Genomic DNA, 20,316 nt, shown 5'->3' with positions numbered 1-20,316 from the left:
CAAACAATTGGGAAGCAAAAAGTGGAGTGAGGACAAGAGCCGAGGAAAGGGAACTGCAGGGGACGTAAAGCAAAAAATTAAAAAACTCCTCGAATCCTGCTAGGACTGGAAAACCTAAAAGGCTCATTTCCAGAAGGAAGGTCAAGGGAAAGAAGAATGGGCCTGCAGGCGAGGCCCCGCCCCAAAGCCCCTGGGCAGACAGCCCGCCCCCGGGGAGGCGGAACTTCCTCCCCCCGGGCAGCTGCTTCCGGTAGAGTCCGGAAGACTCTACCGGGAAGGGGCTAAAACTGCGCAGCCAATCGGGGCGACACTTTCGTCTTACCGGGGGGCTCGGGGGTAACTTGCTCTTGGGAACCGGCACCATGGCGTCTGGCTGCAAGATTGGCCCGTCCATCCTTAACAGCGATTTGGCCAATTTAGGGGCTGAGTGCCTCCGGATGCTGGACTCTGGGGCCGATTATTTGCACCTGGATGTAATGGACGGGTAACTCCTCGGGGCTCGGGTCAGGGTTGCCGCGCGGGGCGGGCTCGGCGCACCTTTATTGAGTGCCTGTTGGGTGCACGGCGTCCCTGTACGGCAGAGCGCCTCACTCTAAACGCGGTACTGACAAAGGGACTGGGGTGAGGGTCCTGAAGGCCCTTCCTGGAGCGAACCGAGGCCGAATGCTGGGCTGCGACTGCGTCCCAAACCTCCACCTCCCCTCCCCCCACGTAACGTGTGGTCTCCTAGCACCTGGGACCCGGTCGCAATCGTAAGCCTCTAGGATACGTCTCTCATTTTCAGTTAAGAGAAACTGAGGCCCGAGGGGATAGGCATGACTTGCCCAAGCTCATATAGCTAGTTAGTGGCAAAGCTGGGGAGAAAGGTTTCTATAACGATGAAGAGCTTGGCACCTGTAGTGCGATTGCCCGAGTTCTGCCATTTGATGGGTCACCCGGGACAAGCTACTTAACCTCATTGAGCTTCGGTTTCATTATGTGAAAAATGGGAGTAATAATAGAACCTACCGCTTAGGCAGCTTTGGAAGATGAAAGGAGCTAACACGATAAGTATACAGTGCCTGACCTACAGTAAATTCTCTGTAATTGTTAGTTGTTGTATCATTGTTCGAATTTTGATTTTCCTGTTTATTTTCTCTTCAGGCACCCTGCTCTTCAGGGAGGTCAGTTTTTTTGTAAGTAATTTTTAAGCACTGTAGTTACAGCACATAATCAATATTGTTCAGAACCAGGATGATGCTAGTTTTTTGAAGTTGGCCAAAAGACGTGGAAACGAACCTAGAGAAAACAGTAGGACTCTCAGGATTACACAACATTGTGACAGAGTTGCAAGTTGTATTTTCTTGGATTGGCCAAGTAGTTTTTTGAGCCCTGCTGATAACTGGCCTTAAAGTAATAACAGCCTTTACTTTGGGTTGGGGTAGAAAAATAAAATATATTTCAAATAGGTAAAATTCCTGTGTGACTTCATGCAAATTTGCAAATTGTGTTATTTACAAAAGATGGTCAGTTACTTCCTTTTTTTATGTCACTCCTGTTAACAAGAGTTTTGTCTTCCTTTGTTCTCTCTGATTAAAGCTTGTTTTCCTTTTGCGTCTCATTCCGTTATCAGTATCCCAACTGATGATGGCAAAATCTTGACCTTAGAATACTAAGAATTCTAGGCTAAGTGTGTAAGATTAGTAAATATTATCTCTCACAAAAACCTGATTTTTATTGTGCTATCATGTACATAATTCTGCTTTTCTGGAAAGTTCTGAACTTTCACACGTAGCTGAATGGAGTGTATCTTCAGAGATGGCTACATTTTCATGTCTGGGACACAAATTTTTTGTCTGAGACACCTACCTCAGGATAGAGCAGGCTACATGTATATGTATGTAGTCTTTTTTAATAGGGAAAGCCATTTGGTTTTTTAAATAAGTTTTGTACCCTGTTTGAGTAACTGAATGGAAAAAAAAAATGTTTCTGTTCACAGGTCAGGAATATTAATGATAACAGTAATAGCTAATACTTTTGAACACTTAACTAGTTCGGTTCTGATGCTCTTTGTGGTTTAATTCACACAACCTTATGAGGCTGTTATTGGCACCAGCATTTGACAGTGGGGAATTGGACATAGAGAGGTTAAGTCACCTGTCTGAGGTCTCCTAGTTAGGAAATGGAGGAGCAAGGATTAGAAGCAGGCAACAGCTGTGTTGTCTCAGAAACTAATGTCTCCTGTGGGACCTGGGCTTACAGAGAATGATTAACACATTCTTTTTCCTTGAAGAGTAACTATACACTTATTTTTGTTATTTCACGTCTCTCCTACGGTGTAAACTCCCTGAAAGCAGAGTCTCTGGCTCACCTCAGTCCTCCTCAGGTAAAGCACTGTGATAGGCTTAGTTATAATTGGCTGAATGAATGATTGGATCTGTCATAATAGATCTCTAATGAATAACGTTTGTCCCCTCCCAGCCCTATGGCAGGCCCGGAGCTTATTAAGATAAAAGTATTTGTTTTTTATTGACTCCTTTCCCCCTTTGCCAAGTAACCTCTTGGTTTGACAAAATTAAATTCTCCAAACACCATTTTAAACCTTTCCCATTTAACCTTCACAACTTTTTGAGCTAAGAGGTGTTTTTTATTCCCCTTTTGCAAAGGAGGAAACTAGTTCAGGGAGGTCCAACCTCTTCCTGATGTCCCGCCAGAAAAGGCAAAGCTGGCTGAGCTGCCTTGTTTCCTGGGCCAGGTGTATGCAAGTGGGGGCCTGGACTCCCTTTTCCAAGGTGGCCATCCACGACTTACCTTCCCTCCAGGTACTGCCTTCGTGCTTTTCTGTTTCCTGGTCCCTTTAAAAAAAAAAACCCCAGTATTACAATTTGGATGCACCTGTTGTTTCCCCTTTCTCCCTGAAGCCCCCAGTTTCTCTCCTGATTAAAACTGAATGTCTTTATCTTGAAAGTCAGGAACGAGTTTTGGGATTATTTTGGGGGCGGGGGGAGGGCCGTGCACTAGTATCGTTGGATACTTGAAAAAAAGAACAAGTGAGTTCTCTAGAAAATTGGAAAACATATACATCTGTCATGACAGGGACCAGAAGTGTGTTGGTCCTAAGTGTAGGAAGAGAGGAAATAAGCAGTTTCTAAATTGGTTACCGGGATTTAAAACTGGGGAGATGTCACATTAGTACTAGATTGCTGACCTTTGACAAACATCCGAAGATTTGCCTGTACTGGGTCCACAACCTCCATTAGCTAGGCTAATGGATGTTCTTCATTTGTCTCCTGTCCCCATCTGCCCTGTTCTGCTCCTCCATGTTTTCTGCCAGCCCCTGTAGGCATATGAAATTGTGTTGCCTGATTCTCGGGAAATGTTTTCTGGTTACAGTCTTGCTACGTTTTCGATCAACCTTAATCATCTTCTTACCATCTTAGCCTTGTTGGGAGATCTGGTAAAGGTTTTATCTGTCTGAAATCGGTTGTATGACAACTGTAAACAAAATTTAGGGTTGATGATGATACATGATGAGAGAGAAAATAATTGTATACCTGTGTTGGAAACAATTACAGCTTAATCTCAGGAAGTCTCTGGGGGAAAAAAGATACTTTTTTATTGTGTTTTCTTTTTTGCAGACTTCAGAAAGTACCTTTAAGGGGGAAAAAAAAGAATAATATAATGATGAAACAGACTTCCTTGATGAGATTTCTCTTCATTAGAGTGAAATAATTTGGTATTTTCCAAGCTGGTCTGGTAAGAACTCCCAGGGCATCTGTCAAGAATTCAGATTCTCAGGTCCTCTTTGGTGTCCTAGGGTTGGAGTAGGGCCTGTAAATCCTTTTGTGACAAGTGCTCCCAAGGTTACTCTTATCAGGCAAATTTAGAACCCCGTGACTTCATGCTTGGCTTTGTTGCCCTTTTTTGTTCCGGCTTAACCATAAGCCTTTGGTTTCTTCTGAGGGCGTCGGTAGGTTTATATTCTTCCAGCGGCTGTGGTGAACCCAGTGCATTGCAGTGATCATCAGTGCATTTAGTCCTACAATTTGGGGATGAGTAGTTTTAAGTGATATTGTATTCTTGTTTCCCAATAAGGTAAAGGTATATTTGTTTTTTTCTCCTATTTTCTCAAGATGTGTGTGTTTAGATGGATGTGAAAATAGACACAGTCTCTTTTCATTATAAAGGCAACCTAAGGTTGAGGCAACAAAAGTCCTCCCAAGGCCATGCAGCAGGTTACAAGAACAATGAGCAAAATCCAAACCTTTCATTCCAGAGTTGTATAGTATCCAGTAAACCTCACTGTCTGCTTCTCCGATCCTCACCGCCAAGTTCTGAGTAAACACAATAAGCATCTTATCCGTAGCGCAGGCAGTCACTGCTCTGAGGTAAACGGTAGAATGCTTTTCTAAATACTGGAAACCCAACCTCCAAGGACCACAGTGTTTGCAAGTGCAAGTGTCCACACCCGTCCATTCACCTTAGCCGGTCCTTCTCGGAGTTGCCCTGAATCCTGACCTCTCCTCCTCCTCCCCTGAACTCTCTTGTTTTGTTGTTATCATAGATGGGCAGGTGAGCATATTAGTTAAGAGCCTGGACTCGGGAGCCAGATGGCTTGTGTTTAATGCCTGCCTCCAGCACTTAGTGGCTGTGTGACCTTGAGCCTCTTTTCCTCGGCTGTAAAATACAGATGATAGGAGTACCTACCCCAGAGAGTTGTGAGGTATTAATGAGTTAACGTATGGAACGTGTTTAGAATGGTGGCTGGCCCATGTAAGTTTTAATTTTTTATTAGCACTCATTCTGTCCTCTAAGCTTAAGATCTTAATCATGGTTTATTCTCTTTTCAGCTCTGCAAATCTAATCAGTTAACAATCCTGTCGCGTGTATCGGTCCTCATTTCCATTCTTACAGTTCCCTGCCATTTGCCAACACCTACTTCCTTTCTTCCAATGTACTGCCCAGTCCATCTTCCTGTTTTATTATTTGCACTTTATTTTTTATTTGCTTCTTGCTTTAATACTTTTTTTTTTTTTTTTTTAAGTAATCCCTACACACACTGTGAAGCTCAAACTCCCAGCTCTGAGAAGGGCGAGAGTCACATGCTCTACGGACTGAGCCAGCTGCTTCTGGCTTTAAAACCTCACTTCACATTTACCACAGGATGGAGTCCAGCCACTGAGCCTGGCTTTCGATACCCTTAATGTGACGCAGTCCACCTCCTGTTCTTTTCACGCTCGCCAAGCTGAACACCACCACCTCTCCCCTTCTTTGAATGTAACGTGCCTATTTCTGCCTTTGCTTCATTTCTTTTCCCATCTTTACAAATTCTATTTGTTCTGTAAATCTTGTGATCTTCTCCTCTTTTAATGTGCCATATTACTTACCTCAGGTTGCCCACTTGTTATTGTTTAGCTTTTCTTGCGATCCTCACATAGGGTAATACCTACTACTTTTAACCAATAAAGCCCAGAGTTCAGTGGATTAATATTATAAAGTGTAGTTCTTGGTCATGTCACAGTTGAGTGTGAATGTCCTCCCGTGAAGAAATTCAGGGACATCGTTTGCTTCCATCCTGTGACTGTCATTCCTTAAGGGTTTCTCTACTGATAGGAAAGTAAAGTGAGAGCAAAAGAGGAACACTTCTTAACCTCCTGGGTTCTGCAGTGATACCCATCACTTAAATTCACAGTCTTTGGTGAGAACGAGTCGCACGGGCCACCTGGATGTGGAGGGAGAGGGAGATGGCTCTCACCAGCAGCTGTACCAGTAGGTCATGGATTCTGTCTCTTGCCTTAGCTGTCTCTTGCCAATGAGATGGTAAACTTTTCTGGGTAGGCAGGAACTCCCATATTTCTGTGTAAAACCCAGGCTGGTCCTTGTATAGAGGGTTTTGTTCCATATTGAAGTGAGCTAGCGATAGAAGGACTACCTGGAGTACGTTATGGTGTGTAGTACTTTGGGTCGGATGTCAGGAAGACCTCATTTGCATCCTGCCTCCACAGATTATGAAGTGGGTGACTTCAGGAAGTTCTGTATCCTGTGCTCTTCAGCTGGGGGATAGAACAGCATCTCCCTCATAAGGCTGTTGTGAAGATGAAATGAAAGAAGGTACAACACCTGGCATGTTGTAAGCCCTCTGGAAATGGTGGTTATTAATATACACATCAAGCTTCTTTATTGATAATCTTTAAGAAATGTTAAATAAATTGTCATTTAGTGCCCTGTGATCGAGGTGGTTTAGTAGTAGCCACAGGCAGCCTCTGACAGGTGAGGGCTTGAGACCCGTGTCAGAGTCCAGAACTTCCTAACTAGTGTGTGACTTGGGCAAGTCATAACTTGGGTTTTGATTGTGTCTTCTTTCCATTTTTACCTGTTGGATGATGAATTATAGAGTTAAGTCTTGTGACGTTGTTATGATTTGTTGAAATATCAAGGAAATCCTGCTTTGTAAAACTGAAATTACCAAGATGTTTTGGTATTGTTAATACTGTTGATGTTAAATACTGCATTGAAAAATACTGCAATCACAGAGGATCCCCTTTACCCCCATGAGAATACATTTGAGAAAAATACAGAAACTGAATTGAAAACATTTTCAGAGTAAGATTTTGTTTGTCTTATAGGCATTTTGTTCCCAACATCACCTTTGGGCACCCTGTGGTAGAAAGCCTCCGAAAGCAGCTAGGCCAGGACCCTTTCTTTGGTAAGTGGGTGTTATGCTGTCGGAAGCCGGATGTGTTGCTCAAGTAAAGGAAAAGTAGATGGTTGATTTCTCAACTTCCAATCTCATCTTGAACCCTTTCCCCTGCTCTCTGTGCCGAGGCTTCATTGGCTGCTTTTAATAAGCCAAACTTTTTCTTGCTTCAGGGCCTTGGCACTTTCGCTGATCTCCTTGCCTGGAACACTGTTCACTTGGCCAGCTCTGCCTTATCTTTTGGCCCTGAATTTTTGGCATTTCCTCAGAGAGGCCTTTCTAAGCACCCCATCCTAAATTAACCTTTGTCCAGTTATCCTATCACCTTCTGAATTTTCTTTCTAGAAATTCCTTCAATCAGATTACTTTTATCTAACTGTAAACTCCTTTAGAGCAGGAATTTAATCCACTTTGTTTACTGTGGTTTTCCTAAAGGTAAGCATACACACAAGATTGGCGCTTAGTGTAATTGTTAAATGAATTTATAAATCAGCCGATTTATGGTCTAGAAGCGAAACCAATTATTTCATGCAAATTGGAGTTTCTACAAGTGGGGCCTATGTACGCTCCACTGTGGTATTGTAGAATAAGGTGAGGTAAGCTTTTTAAGAAGACTCAGTGACCTGGAAGTTATTTCTCGTGAACATGGATTCAGTCCACATGTTGTTATTGCTCTTTTAAACTAAGTTAGCAATGGCTTAACCTGACAAATCTCTTGTACATAAGAAATTTAACAAATTTTTATAAATATGTTCCTATGTAACTTTTGGAATTATAAAACAGATTTTTTTTTTTTTCCAGCAGATTGTGGACCAATTTTATGAAGGATTCTAGCTGTGCAGTCCCATATGGTCGTCACTAGCCATATGTGGCTATTTAAATTTAAGTTAGTTCAGATTAAATGAAATGAAAGATGAAGCTTCTCAGTGGCATTAACCATATCGCAGGCTCTCGATGGCCACGTGAGTCTAGTGACTGCTGTTCTGTATGATGCCGCTATGGATCATTGCTGTCTTCGTAGAAATGTCTTTCGGGCAGAGCCTCTTCCTAGGATCCATGGACTTTGCACGAAAGAAAATGTACCTTACCAATTTTTTTTTTTTAAGATTTTTTATTTATTTATTTGAGAGAGAGAATGAGATAGAGAGAGCGAGCACGAGCAGGGGGAGGGTCAGAGGGAGAAGCAGACTCCCCGCCGAGCAGGGAGCCCGATGCGGGACTCGATCCCGGGACTCCAGGATCATGACCTGAGCCGAAAGCAGTTGCTTAACCAACTGAGCCACCTAGGCGCCCCTGTACCTTACCAATTTATGTAGCAGGAGGGAAACCGTGTTCAACTGGCATGTTCACCATTTTGAAATTGTCAGATAATGGAATGTAAGCCTCTTATGATCTAAACTTTTTTATTACATTTTAGAAAATGAATTTTCCAAGATAAATTTGTCTTAGGAATATCAGAGGTGAATGAAATAAGTAACCTTGTTTGCCCCTACTGTTCAATGGCCACAGAGTCCTCCGCATCTGGCTTTGTATGGATTTAAAAGAATTTTTTTTTCCTTTTCCTCTCTTATTTGGACTCCTAGCATCACTTCTCATTGCTGTCTGTGTCTCCTGTCTTACCAACCCTTTTGACCGCAACGACACAGAGTCTGCTTTTTCTTTCTGTTTTTCATTTATTTGCCATTAGCTCGCTAATCAGTCTGTCTAGAAGTGGGTCTACAATAAAGATGAATGGACTCCAATCCCTTAATGTCTGGGTTTTGTGACCTAAGAAGTGTGTTTTTTGTTTAATTCTTGGATCTTGGTGGTGGCTGGATAATTGATTCATGTGTACATTCTAAGAAGTAATTCACAAGTTGCATGTATAACTGCTTAAGTTCTGAACTATTCAGTCTCAGTATTGAGTGGTAGTAACCGTTAAGCAATCAAGTGAGAGGGAAAATCTGTTGTTTTTGTGTTTTGTTTTTGTTTTGTGATCCCCTAAATCAGCGGTCTTCAGGTGTGGTCTAAGGACCCACAGGAATCCCTTGCAGATGGAACAGGAGGTGAACACTGTTTTCGTAAGACAGGGTTATTTGCCATTATTTGTACGGGTGCAGTGGTGAGTTTGTCTGTTGGTGCATGGCCCGAATCAGAGCAATGGTATTGAACTATCCAAGGAGTTATTACGTTATTCTTCGTCACCCTGTTGTTCATAGTAAATACCCTTGAAGAATCAGTGCAGATGATTCATTACAGTAAATCTTGATCCTCGGGTGCGTGTCTTTCACTACTGGGTGTGCAGAGTGGGAACTACATATGGTGATGGTTTTCTTGGGGAAAACCACTTGCACCACCCTGAGTTGTGAACTGACTGGCGGCCTTTCTCACTACCACTATTTTCACTTGAATGAACAACTGGCAGACGAACTATGGTTATCCCACTCAGGGATCTTACGGACATTTTCTTTAAAATAACTAAGTTAGCCTGTCACTTCAAGGAAGATACCTCATTTTTGTTTCCACTGATAAAGTTAGAGCTTGCAAGGGAAAATTTGAATTTTGAAAAACTTGTGTCTGCCTCTGTGAGGTCGTGAGCTTTCTATTTACAGCTTTTCCGATAAAATCTGTAGTGATCTTAATAAGTGTGATTTTTCTGATAGGATATAATGAAATGTGTCACTGTTTGGAAAAGCTGTGTAATTCAGTGAACTGGTACTTAGATCTGTTCAAAGTGTTTTAGGAAAGGCCTGCGGTTTTCAGTGTGACAAAGCGCAGGCAGGTCCCTGGGAGAGTTTACAGATCCCACACTGCAGCTAACCTTTATAAAAGTCCTAGTTGTTGGGTTTTGGGGTAGAAATAGAAGAATATCCGCACTGGTCTGAAAAGGCTATTAATGTACCCCTCCCTTTTCCCTGTACTTTTCCCCCCTTTTTTTCATATAAAACAACATACTGCAACAGACTGAATGCAGAGCACATGTGAGAATACAGAGGTCTTCTGTCAAGCCAGACAGTAGGAACTTGCAAAAGTGTAAAATAATGTCACTTTTATTAACATGTGACAGATTTATTAGTGCTTATTATTTTTAAATGAATTAATAAGTAGACACTTAAAAATTCCTTAGTTTGAAATTCTAATACATTTTAAATATCGATAAATACAGCCCACATCAACAGCCCTTTGTGGGGGGGGTGGTCAGTAATTTTTAAGAGTGTAAAGGGAGGCTGCTGATCGAATGTTTGAGAACTGCTGACCTCAGTACATAACTACAGGCAGCTTCACTGACCGGTGGCTCCCTGAACACGAGATCGTCTAGTGAGGGCTGCTCGTGGGGACCACGTGCTGGAGACTGAACAGCATAGCAGTCTGGTAATTTCAGGAATGAGTAAACAGATATTTTAAAGCAGATTGATTTTTCTTTGTTTAGAACACAAAGAAATAAACACCAAATAGTCTATCAGTGTTTTACCTATTCACCTAGGTTTTATTTTTGTTACTTTTGTTATTAACCTTGGCTTCATTTGTCAAGCGGTATTCTCTTTTTCCTGATAGTTTTCAAAGCCTTATTGCATTCTGTGGTCTCAGTTGAGTTCTAGAATACTAGAAATTTTTTCACTATAGCTCAGCTCTATCAGAAATATGCTTCCTCTGGCAAAAAAACAAACTCACAGCTCTTCTTAGCACATCCATCCGGCACAGGAATATTTACAGTTGCCTTCTTGACAGCATCATTTCTCGATTCAGCCTCTTTTAAGCCACCTTCTCGTTAATTGGTCTTGTAAGTCAGGATCCTACAGAAGGCCACCCCTGTTTCCCCAGCCCATGTCTGTGACTTGAGCTGTCCAGTTAGGATGTGGTCAGATTTGCAGTTTCCTCCTGCGCTTTCCTGGTTCCTGTCGCCCCCACCCACCCCCACCCCCTCTGGCCACTCCCACTGGCCCGAGCTGCAGAGCCAGGAGCCCACCGCTTCTCACCAGACTCAGTGACTGCTATTGGCCTTGCTCCCCTGGGTGACTGCCATGGCCCGCTCGGTGAGATCTGGTCACTTCACTCAAGAGCCCATTGTGTCCCCCCCCCCCCCAATCTCATTCAGAATAAAGCCCAGTGGCCTCCAGAGCTCTGTCCCAAGTCTCCTCACCCTGTGCCCTCTTATCTATTCTCCCCCTGACCCCCTCTGCCCGGCCACACTGGCTGTATTAACTACCAACCTAGTGTGTACTGTATTTACTGCTTTTCTTTATGGTTTGTCTCCCCCACTAAGAATGTAATCCCGTCAGCAGAGGCTTTTGTCTGTTTTTCGCTCTGTCCCTGGGGCCTTGAATAGTTAATGGTGCAGTAAGTGCTCCATAAGATATTGGTAGAATCATTTAATTTAGTTTTCTTATTTTATAAATGAGGAATTAAGTCTGCATAGATAATAGGACTTTTTAAAGTTTTTTAGAGTGGCATTTCCTGGGCCTAGGTTTCCTGAATTCTAGTCCTTAGTTGTCATATACAGCACCATATGCCTTGTGTGGAAAACTGTAGTTTTTTTGTGAATTTAACCGAAACCCTATCTTTAAGATCAAACGAGGCTAGCTCTAGTTATACAGAAGGGTAATTATTTAAGAATTATCTTAATGCCAAATAGTTTATTATCCAAAACAGCAAAAACGGTAGGCTGGCTTCAGTAATCTGAGCCAGGTATTTTCCTTTCAGTAATATTTAGGAGATGTGTCTTTTCTTTCTAGATATGCACATGATGGTGTCCAGGCCGGAACAGTGGGTAAAACCAATGGCTGTAGCAGGAGCCAATCAATACACCTTTCATCTTGAGGCTACCGAGAACCCAGGGGCTTTGATTAAAGACATTCGGGAGAATGGGATGAAGGTGAGAGGTCAGCAGTGACAGTAATGTTTTCTACTATTCACTGTCAGTGTGGAAGTTTGGGTGGAAGACAGGAAGTGATAGGCACACAAGACCAGACTGGGACAGTTGTTCTTCAGCCCAGAAGCCCGAGTTTAAGTATAACTTGTTTGTTAGACAGGATTTCTAGATTCCACCCATGTTTCCTGAAAATGACTGCCTTTTAGAAACATTTACATTTGGGTAGCCTTGTTGACTTTTTTAAAAAGTAGTTATAGTCTGAATAATTTATGCATTCCGTTTCTTGTGTCTGTTCTACTCTTTAAGAAAGGTGTTTCTACTGGGTCTGATCTGCCACAATAGTATAATACAGAAATAATTGCTAATGTGCTGTAGCAAATTTGTCTCTGTTACAGGTTGGCCTTGCCATCAAACCGGGAACTACAGTTGAGTATTTGGCACCATGGGCTAATCAGATAGATATGGCCTTGGTTATGACAGTGGAACCTGGGTTTGGAGGGCAGAAATTCATGGAAGATATGATGCCAAAGGTAAAGAAATATTTCATTTGGGGGTGAGGCTTTTATTATTTGTGCTCATTGAGTAAGCATACTTGAACCGCTTGCCTGTTGAGACCTGTCTTCATTCTGAAGGTGGCGTGGGAGGGATGCCCGCACAACACTGTAATACGGTGTGACAGATGCTGTAAGAGATTTAGGTTCGGAAATCAGAAAAAATACTACATCTTAATCTTGAAACTTCCTTTCAAAGCTATAATCTCTGTAGCCTTTAGATCTCTTGGGAGATCTCTTTTCATTGAATATTGAGGGTTTTGTCTTTGTCTTATTTGCATGAGGTAGAGTCTCTGCCAAGCCATGACAAATTGAATGCTATTTCCCAAACAGAACAAGCCTTGCTTTTATGAAACTGAATTTGTCTCAGTATATTAAAAAGGAAGGTATCCCCAGTCATAGTTTGTATTAATAAAAAGTTATCTGTGTGATGGGGTGCCTGGCTGGCTCAGTTGATAGAGCACGCAACTCTTGATCTCTGGGTCCTGAGCTCAAGGCCCACGTTGGGTATAGAGATTACTTAAATAAATAAACTTAAGTAAACAAATAAATATTGTGTGAGATATTTGGAGTTCTATTGTAGTGGCTGATATTGGCTATTTGATTTTTTATTTATTTGGTTTTATTCCCCCCCCCCCCCCCAGCCCCCAGCATATCCACCATAGGAGTCATTTATTTCTTCATGTATATCTAGGTTCATTGGTTGAGGACTCAGTTCCCATCCTTGGACATAGAAGTCGATGGTGGAGTAGGTCCGGATACCATCCATAAATGTGCAGAGGTGAGACTGCTCCTCAGCTGTGACCCAGACCAGTTTCCTTTCACATGTGTCTAGGACGTTGTCTGTGCGCCAAAGAGATTTCCCCTCCATTTCCTAAATTGCCTTTCTTTTTGGGAAGAGTATTTTTCTTATTCAAATGTAGAACTATGAAAATGAAGAGCAATCACATCATCATTAAAAAGTAAGTCCCAGTTATCTGAGTAACGCTGAAGGAAATTATTTTTTTTTAAAGAATATGCTGAATGCCAGCCTTTTGGAGATTATTAAGTTCTAGGCCTTGGAGTAAGACGTTTTTCCAAAATAGGGAAAGAAAACATACCTGCTTATAAAGTGAAAAGGTGGTGGTTTTGTGTAACTGAGGTGTATTAGTTACTAGTTTGTCCCTTGCAAGAACTGACTAGAGCCATTTCTGATGGATATCTCGGTCTGATTTCTGGATACCTGTGGGTGGGATGCGTTTTCCCAAGTAACTAGCTGAGCCGGGTTGGGCCCTGAGCTTCCTTCCTAAGAGGGTGCCAGCCCCGTGATCTCACGGTCGTGAGAACAAGCCCCGCATTGGGCTCCATGCTCAGTGTGGAGTCGTCTTGAGATTCTCTCTCTCCCTCTGCCCCTCCTGCTCGTTCTCGCTTTCTGAAAAATAAATCTTAAAAAAAAAAGGGGGCGGGGGGGGGTGCCAGCCCTTCCTTTAACATTGCAGGCCATGACCGTTTCTGTGGCCCGTTTTTGTTAAGCGACACAGTCTGATCTGCACTTTCAGTTGTTTATTGTATAAATGCCATACTTTTTTGCTTGATAGCTTCTCAAAAGCTTGGTTGTGAGATGGAAGAGGAGCTGACCAAACAGTTAGTGAGCATATATCCTTTGGCTACTTGGGGAATTCTTTCTACTGAACTGCGCTGTGCCATTGGGCTTTTCCTGCTTACATTAAAACACATGTCAAGCTGTAACCCTACAAAACTATTTTTTTTTTTTTCACTTTTATGAGGAATGTCATTGGAGATGCTGTGTTTTGTATCACAGAGTGAGTGTCTCCTGGGAGGAACTTTCCTCCCCCCTGGGGCCCCTCCCAGTAGCCTCCTGCGACTTTGTTCTGGTAGATCATCACAGAACAGATTGGGTTTCCCTCCTCGAGTCAAATCCTGGGAGTTCAGAGCTAAATTTGGATTTACCTTTCTTGCTTTTCTCTTTGATTTCTTTGCTTCCACATTTAGAAGTATCTTGAAATCATCTTTTTTTAAGCCCCTCAAAGCCTTTCTGGAATGCAGTGAAGCATATATTAAAAAGCGTTTCATTCTTTCTGACATCAAAATGAGAAATTATTTAATGTTGCCATATTTTAGTTTCACATTTTAGCAGTAATTGTCTGCCAATTCATACACTGTTGACCCTTGAATAACATGGGTCTGAACTGCATGAGTCCTTTTTTACAGTACTGTAATTTTATTTTCCTAATGGTTTTCTTAACATTTTTTCTCTAGCTTACTTTATTATAAATACAGTATGTAATACATAATAACATACAAAACATGTATGACTCAACTGTTTATGTTATTGGTAAGGCTTCCAGCCAATAGGAGGCTATTAGTAGATTTGGGGGAGTCAAAAGTTACACACAGATTTTTGACTGCACAGAGGGTTGGTACCCCTGACCCTGTTCAAGGGTCAACTACATAGTTGAAAGATTAAAAGATAATTTGTTTTTTTAGTAGCCTTGTCAATATTTGCATATTTTGGAATATTATATATGTTCCAAAATATGCGAATATATATATAATATCTATAGAGTATCTATAGAATATATAATATCTATATAATATATATTATATAGTGTCATATTTTATATTTGTTATATCTATATTTTATGTTATATAATATCTATATAATAGAAGATTAAAGGTTTTTACAGCTTTTTCTAAATATTAGCAAAGCTGCAACAATGTAGCTTATTTTAAAGGTGGTTACAAAAATGTCTGTGATTTCTTAAACACATTTAAAAACAATTTGATATCTTCATTTGTTAAGCATTTCAACTTATGTCTTCATTGAACTAGATTGCTTAAGTCTGTTCATCTCTAGGTAGCTCTCGTACAGTTAAAGTGTTGACAGATGCAAGGGTAGAAACTCTAGTCCAGAAATTGTTGTAAGCTTCTGTGCCCCTTCCTTTGAAGCATAACTTAAATGTTTACTTCTTCCAGGCAGGAGCTAACATGATTGTGTCTGGCAGTGCCATTATGAGGAGTGATGACCCCAGATCTGTGATCAACCTGTTAAGAAATGTTTGCTCAGAAGCTGCTCAGAAACGTTCTCTTGATCGATGAAACCACAAGGAGTTGATGCTCATGAAATCTTTTTACTGGACGACAAGAATATTGACTATCAAATCCTATCACAGTTGGATAAAAAAAGCAGTGCTGTTTTTCTGAGCAGCTATTCATTCCAGGGACTAAAATCTATTCTGCAGAATGTTCCAAGAGGTTAGAAATTGGTGTGTATAAGTACAGTTTTAGTGATGGAATTTAAAGATTAGTGTGGTAAAATACCATTTTTACTGGGAGACTTGATTTTTATAAAGTAAAAATATGGCTGTATTAAGGTTATAAACAAAAATGTGTCTTAAAGCCTAATGAAGGTGTACTAGTTACTATGAAAAAATTTTTTCTGCAATTTAAATCTTCTCGTTTCTTGGTTTTCCAAAGCAAAGGAAGTCCTTATTCCTGTTCCGTATGTCATTTTTGATTTGTGTGTGCACATGACAATATGAGAAGAATGAACTTGTGAAAAATCGAAGTTTGAATAGGGCTAGGATGGCACACTGTATTCTTGCTTCTTAAACATCTATTTTTTACTTTGCACCTTATATTTGATACATAAAAACTGTAAAAACAGTGGATGAAGCCCAGGGATTTCAGGTGGTCTGTTCTAAAGTACAAGTATAGATTTTTATCGAGGTGTTTTTGTCAGCTCTGCTGGAGGGGCAGGTTATACAGTGATCCCCACCTGTCCCTTTTCTTACTCACCATTCGTAAGAACATGAAATAATACTGTGCTAGCTCTGAGCAGAGAGGAAAGGAAACAAACTCAATTGAGTTGAATCTGGACTCTTCTCCTTTCCATCTATTTGACTTTAGCAAATCAAATCAACCAGTGTCTTTGCATATCTGTTAACTGATTTATACATTGAATATAATTATAATAACCATGCAGGGTTATGTTGAGCATTAAGAGAGATCATACATTATATGTAAAGCTTTCACTACTATTCCCAGATTTATAGGATAGTAGAGAATTGAGGATGCTCAATACAAAGGTGCTGTCATTTATGTTTTGTAGCCTATAAAGTACTTCAATATAAGCTCATTAAATCCACAAATCACTCTTAACGAGTGGTAGGACAGGTACTTTTGTCCCCATTTAAAAAATGAAGATACTAAAGCTCAGCAACAGGCTGGTACCGTGGAAAGAACCCAGTAGGGCACAGGAGTTCTGGTTTGTACTCTTTTTACAAATGGAGCCCTTGGAAGGTAGATTAGGCAAAGGAAGCCTCTTGTATATAACACTGTCTTATTTGCAATCTAATTTTACCATGTAGCAGAACCAGATGGCTGAGGATATTCTGGATACTATGGATTTGACCCCAAGGATATATATTATATTAATCCAGCAAAGACCAGGTAGGCCAAAAAGATGACAAGGTACAGAGTTAATCTGTAAACTAAATATTTAAAACTGTGTCCCAAATTATACTTTGACAATACATATCCGCTGTTTCATTCTTGCCAGTACTCTTGCTACATAATACATATGGCAAGAAATAAACAGGAGACCAGTATCATTAAGCTTCTTTAGGCTACTATGAGTTTTGAGAAATAGGTTTGAAAAATAAGAACATTAACACTTCCGCATAGACTAGAGCTTGCTTGGTTTTTTTCTATCCTATAATGTAAAAATCTGTCGGTTTTTATTTTGACTTAGGAAACGTTTGTGCCATCAATAGGTGGTGTTTAATCAGATCAGACAACACAAGGCATATAGAAATAACTTTAATTAAAAAACTTACATAGAAGATTATAATGTCAGACATGACAGAAAGATTTGAGCTTATTTGCCTAGACAACTTGGGTTTGTCCGGCTTTTTTCTTTTTTAAAAATAAATGTACAGTAAAACTACAAGCAAAAATTTGTCAGTATTGAATTTGAATTTTTTCCTTCCTTAAAAGGGATTAGTATAATTTCCAATCCCTAACAAAAAACTTAGTGTCAAATCCCCCCAGACTAGGCCAGATGGCCAGGATTGTCAGTTATATGGGTACTATAACTTGAATAACCTTTTTTTTTTTAACATGAGAGTTGTCCTCAACTTTTACATTGAAAAAGTTACGTGATAATAGCTTCAAAAGGAATTTTCCTTAATGTACACTCCTGTATTCAGTATTCAAGCATTACCCTTTGAAAAATTTTAATTCTCACTCTAGAATACAAGTAAGAATAGATGCTTATTTGAATAGAGTGAGCTATAGTAAGGAATGACCAAATTCATTAGAAATACAACATTTTTTATACTGATAGTACTTTCCTGTTGCTTATTTTAAGTTGGTGTCTTCTCTTCACGAGATACATAAAATAAAGTTCAATTTTAAAAGAGACCAATATTTAACTCTACTAAGCTTGTCGTAATCTGTTAGGAGTGAATGGAAAGTAACCTGTGTTTAGTCTAACAGATAATGGTGATTTTAAATAAAGGCGTATTGTGTTATCTGGTATAGAAATTTCCATAAATAACTTCTATTGGTTAAACATGTTTTTTAAAAAAATCCCCTCCCCATCATCAAGACTTTTAGATATCCATTATCACTGGAACCTGTGCTTTGTTTTAGAGTGCAGCTTAAACTTCATGGGGTAGTTCATACATGCATTTTCAAGTGGAGTGGCCACTGCCAGTGTTTTTTAAAACGATGTGTGTGTATACGTATGTATACTTTGTACACACATACTTGTATATTCAAATATACTTCTGAGGCAATTTTAATGAATTACCATAGAAATTACATAGAAATGTATAGGAAAAAGAGCTGTCATTTGATGCACAGGTATATTTGTATATATATATATGTATGTGTGGGTATAACATCTTTCAAAAACCATTTACCCAGTAATGTGATTTAACATCAGATTGCAGCAGTTAATTTTTTGGTGCTTGTGATTTGCATCATAAACACAAAAGACTAGCACTTGTCTGTAGGTGAAAAGCTAGTTATTCCTGTGGTTCAGGAAGGAAAAAGAGACCTACCTTGCCTGTTTTATAACAGCATAAAAGATTAATACATGCAGTACATGCTCTTACTCTGGAATTGTGACTGAAGGGGGTGGGGGATGGAGAACAGGGCTTATTTTTTTTCTCCTGTCTTCCATTCACTTACATACTTTTCTTAACCTGTTCCCTGTCACCTATTTTTTTTAACATGAGTAAGTCCTAGACCAAAAGGTTTGTACTCTTCCATTTCGTCTGCCTGCCTTTTCGGATGGTGACCGTTCTCTGGTGCACTGGTACAGAAGATTTCACCACAGGAGGCTGGGCTCGAACTTTCACTGTGATCCTTTTTTTCATCCTGGCATAGTAAGGCTTCTGTGTCTTCATTCTTCAGCGGAAAAGCCCGTCGTTCCCACCACAAAGACTGGAAGAGAGAACATCTTCAGTTAAGTTTCAACTAATTTGTTTAAATTCATGTATCAGATAATCCTTTAATGTCAGTTTTGTAATTACTGTTTGTTCTCTAGTGCATAAATGTACAAACTTTCATTTCGACCTGAGTATCTAGCAACTCAAATGGGACGTTACTGGGAATTGTTGAGAGCCATTTCCCTTGCCCTTCAACAAAGAGGAGACGCTGCTGTTGGGCATCAGCCTTCATTTTGGGCATCGGAGCACGCTCGGAAAGTCCCTTTCAAAGTGTTTTGATCTCCTCCTACTTCAGTGTCTTCATTTCAGCCCATAATTACTACAGACATCTACTGACTTTTCCTTCCCCACACTTTCTACGACTTGGCGATTAATTTCTATAGTTTCTGCTCTCCATTCTAGATCTCGTTCTTTTCCGCCACCTGCTTATGAAGAACAGTGCAAAAATGTATAGATGCTGTTAGAAAACACTCCCCTTGAGGTAACAACTGGATCTATGGGGAGACAGGTAAAAATCTCTTGGAAAAAGAAATAGCAGCTAACATTTACTGTGTGCCAGGTGCTGTTCTCTCTAATCAGATTGGTTTTGTAATGAAACTTGGATAGAATCCCCATTTCCTAACAGATGAGTGAGTAGGTGAAACTAGATACTGAGATGTTACATGAAAAGATAAAGTGTTTATTAGTGATAGAAACTAGGAATGCTGGAATACATACCCTCTCTGATTTGTACCCAGCATTTTACACTGATTTGTTAAGTAATGATGAATCCTTAATTTGCCCTTTCTTAACTTCTTTTTTAACAAGCACTTTCTACACATAGGCTTTTAAAAGGTTAAAAAGGCATTTAAAAGGAGGTTTAACTAGTTGTATATATTCCACTTACCTTGGTTTCTTGACTTTCATTTAGTGAAGGTGAGCTCTGTGCACTCAGATCCTGGCTTTCTGAAGGAAGCGCAGCAGGACTTTCAGCAGCACAGTGCTGACCACCACCGAAGTCATTAGGGTATTCTTTCAAAAGCAAGTCCTGTCCTTCAACATTTTTACTGTAGGCTCTAGCAAGAAAATCAAGAAAATAGTTAATTGTTGCTTCTTCAGTTCTTAACATTTTATGAACAACCCCAAGTTATCACTAAGTCTATTTAACTTGGTAGCTTGAAACAGTCCTGCCCAGATTTTAAAAAATTCATCTGCTGATCTTCCTGTTATCTCAAAGATTTAAACAGTATTTTAGAAATAATATTTTGTGAATTTGCCAAATTATAATAGTGGATTTGAGTTTTGGTGGGGTTTGTTATTACTGTTATTTTGTTTTTAAATGAGGAAGGACAGTTACTTGATCTCTACAGTCTTTCTGAGTTCCCAGAGTATTCTATATTATGATGTCATCCATGTAGGACTCAATTCACATTTTCCTCTTTACTTCTGGAAAGTTCTATCTCTGGAATGTGGAGAAAGATGAGAAATGAGTCTCATGTGTGTTAAGACAGCTCTTGGAATAAGGATCTAGAACAAATCTGGGTATTTTGAGACCTAAACAGAGAAATGAGTTTTAAAAATACAGCTGAAGGGGTGTCTGGCTGGCTTAATGGGTATTGCCTGCAACTCTTGATCTCTGGGTTGTGAGTTCTAGCCCCACGTTGGATGTGGGGTGAATACTTAAAAGTAAAATCTTAAAAAAAAAAAAAAAAAAAAGCAAAAAAAATACAGCTGACCCTTAAAATAACACAGGGGTTAGCACCAAATCCCCTATGCAGTCAAAAATTCGCATGTAACTTTAGA

The 20,316-nt window shown here is 40.2% G+C and overlaps 2 protein-coding genes across 16 annotated transcripts in view; one reads left to right on the top strand and one right to left on the bottom strand.

The window, feature by feature from the left end:
- The first annotated feature begins 252 nt into the window (after positions 1-252).
- Positions 253-16,352, top strand: RPE (ribulose-5-phosphate-3-epimerase). Of its 5 annotated transcripts, XM_035007247.1 has the most exons (7): positions 254-473; positions 1,144-1,175; positions 6,606-6,685; positions 11,389-11,528; positions 11,921-12,055; positions 12,771-12,857; positions 15,053-16,352. In XM_035007247.1, the coding sequence occupies exons 1-7, from the start codon at positions 363-365 to the stop codon at positions 15,173-15,175; spliced, it is 708 nt and encodes a 235-aa protein (XP_034863138.1). In that variant the 5' UTR covers positions 254-362; the 3' UTR covers positions 15,176-16,352. The 5 variants fall into 5 exon arrangements, with proteins under 5 accessions (XP_034863140.1, XP_034863138.1, XP_034863139.1 ...); XM_035007249.1 differs by lacking the exon at positions 6,606-6,685 and having other exon boundaries at positions 253-484; XM_035007248.1 differs by lacking the exon at positions 1,144-1,175 and having other exon boundaries at positions 255-484.
- A 532-nt stretch (positions 16,353-16,884) lies between these two features.
- Positions 16,885-20,316, bottom strand: part of KANSL1L (KAT8 regulatory NSL complex subunit 1 like) — a 151,726-nt gene continuing 148,294 nt past the window's right edge. For all 11 annotated transcript variants that reach the window (XM_035007245.1, XM_035007234.1, XM_035007240.1 and 8 more), the window contains 2 exons: positions 19,421-19,589; positions 16,885-18,529 (listed from right to left, as the gene is read on the bottom strand). In XM_035007245.1, coding sequence (XP_034863136.1) covers positions 18,299-18,529; positions 19,421-19,589 — 400 coding nt within the window. In that variant the 3' untranslated portion in view covers positions 16,885-18,298. The remainder of the gene's footprint in view (positions 18,530-19,420; positions 19,590-20,316) is intronic.

The sequence above is a fragment of the Mirounga leonina genome, unplaced genomic scaffold (assembly GCF_011800145.1).
Source record: "Mirounga leonina isolate KUSES-001 unplaced genomic scaffold, KU_Mleo_1.0 Mir_151, whole genome shotgun sequence".
NCBI classification, from domain to species: domain Eukaryota; kingdom Metazoa; phylum Chordata; class Mammalia; order Carnivora; family Phocidae; genus Mirounga; species Mirounga leonina.
The sequence above is the reverse complement of the archived record's forward strand: the minus strand, read 5'-3'. Positions and strand labels throughout refer to the sequence as shown.

Coding starts and splice junctions, on each gene's coding strand:
- RPE (XM_035007247.1), top strand. CDS start 363: ATGGCGTCTGGCTGCAAGATTGGCCCGTCCATCCTTAACAGCGATTTG. Junction 1,176..6,605: donor TCAGGGAGGTCAGTTTTTTT/GTAAGTAATTTT, acceptor TTTGTCTTATAG/GCATTTTGTTCCCAACATCA. Junction 12,056..12,770: donor TGGAAGATATGATGCCAAAG/GTAAAGAAATAT, acceptor ATGTATATCTAG/GTTCATTGGTTGAGGACTCA.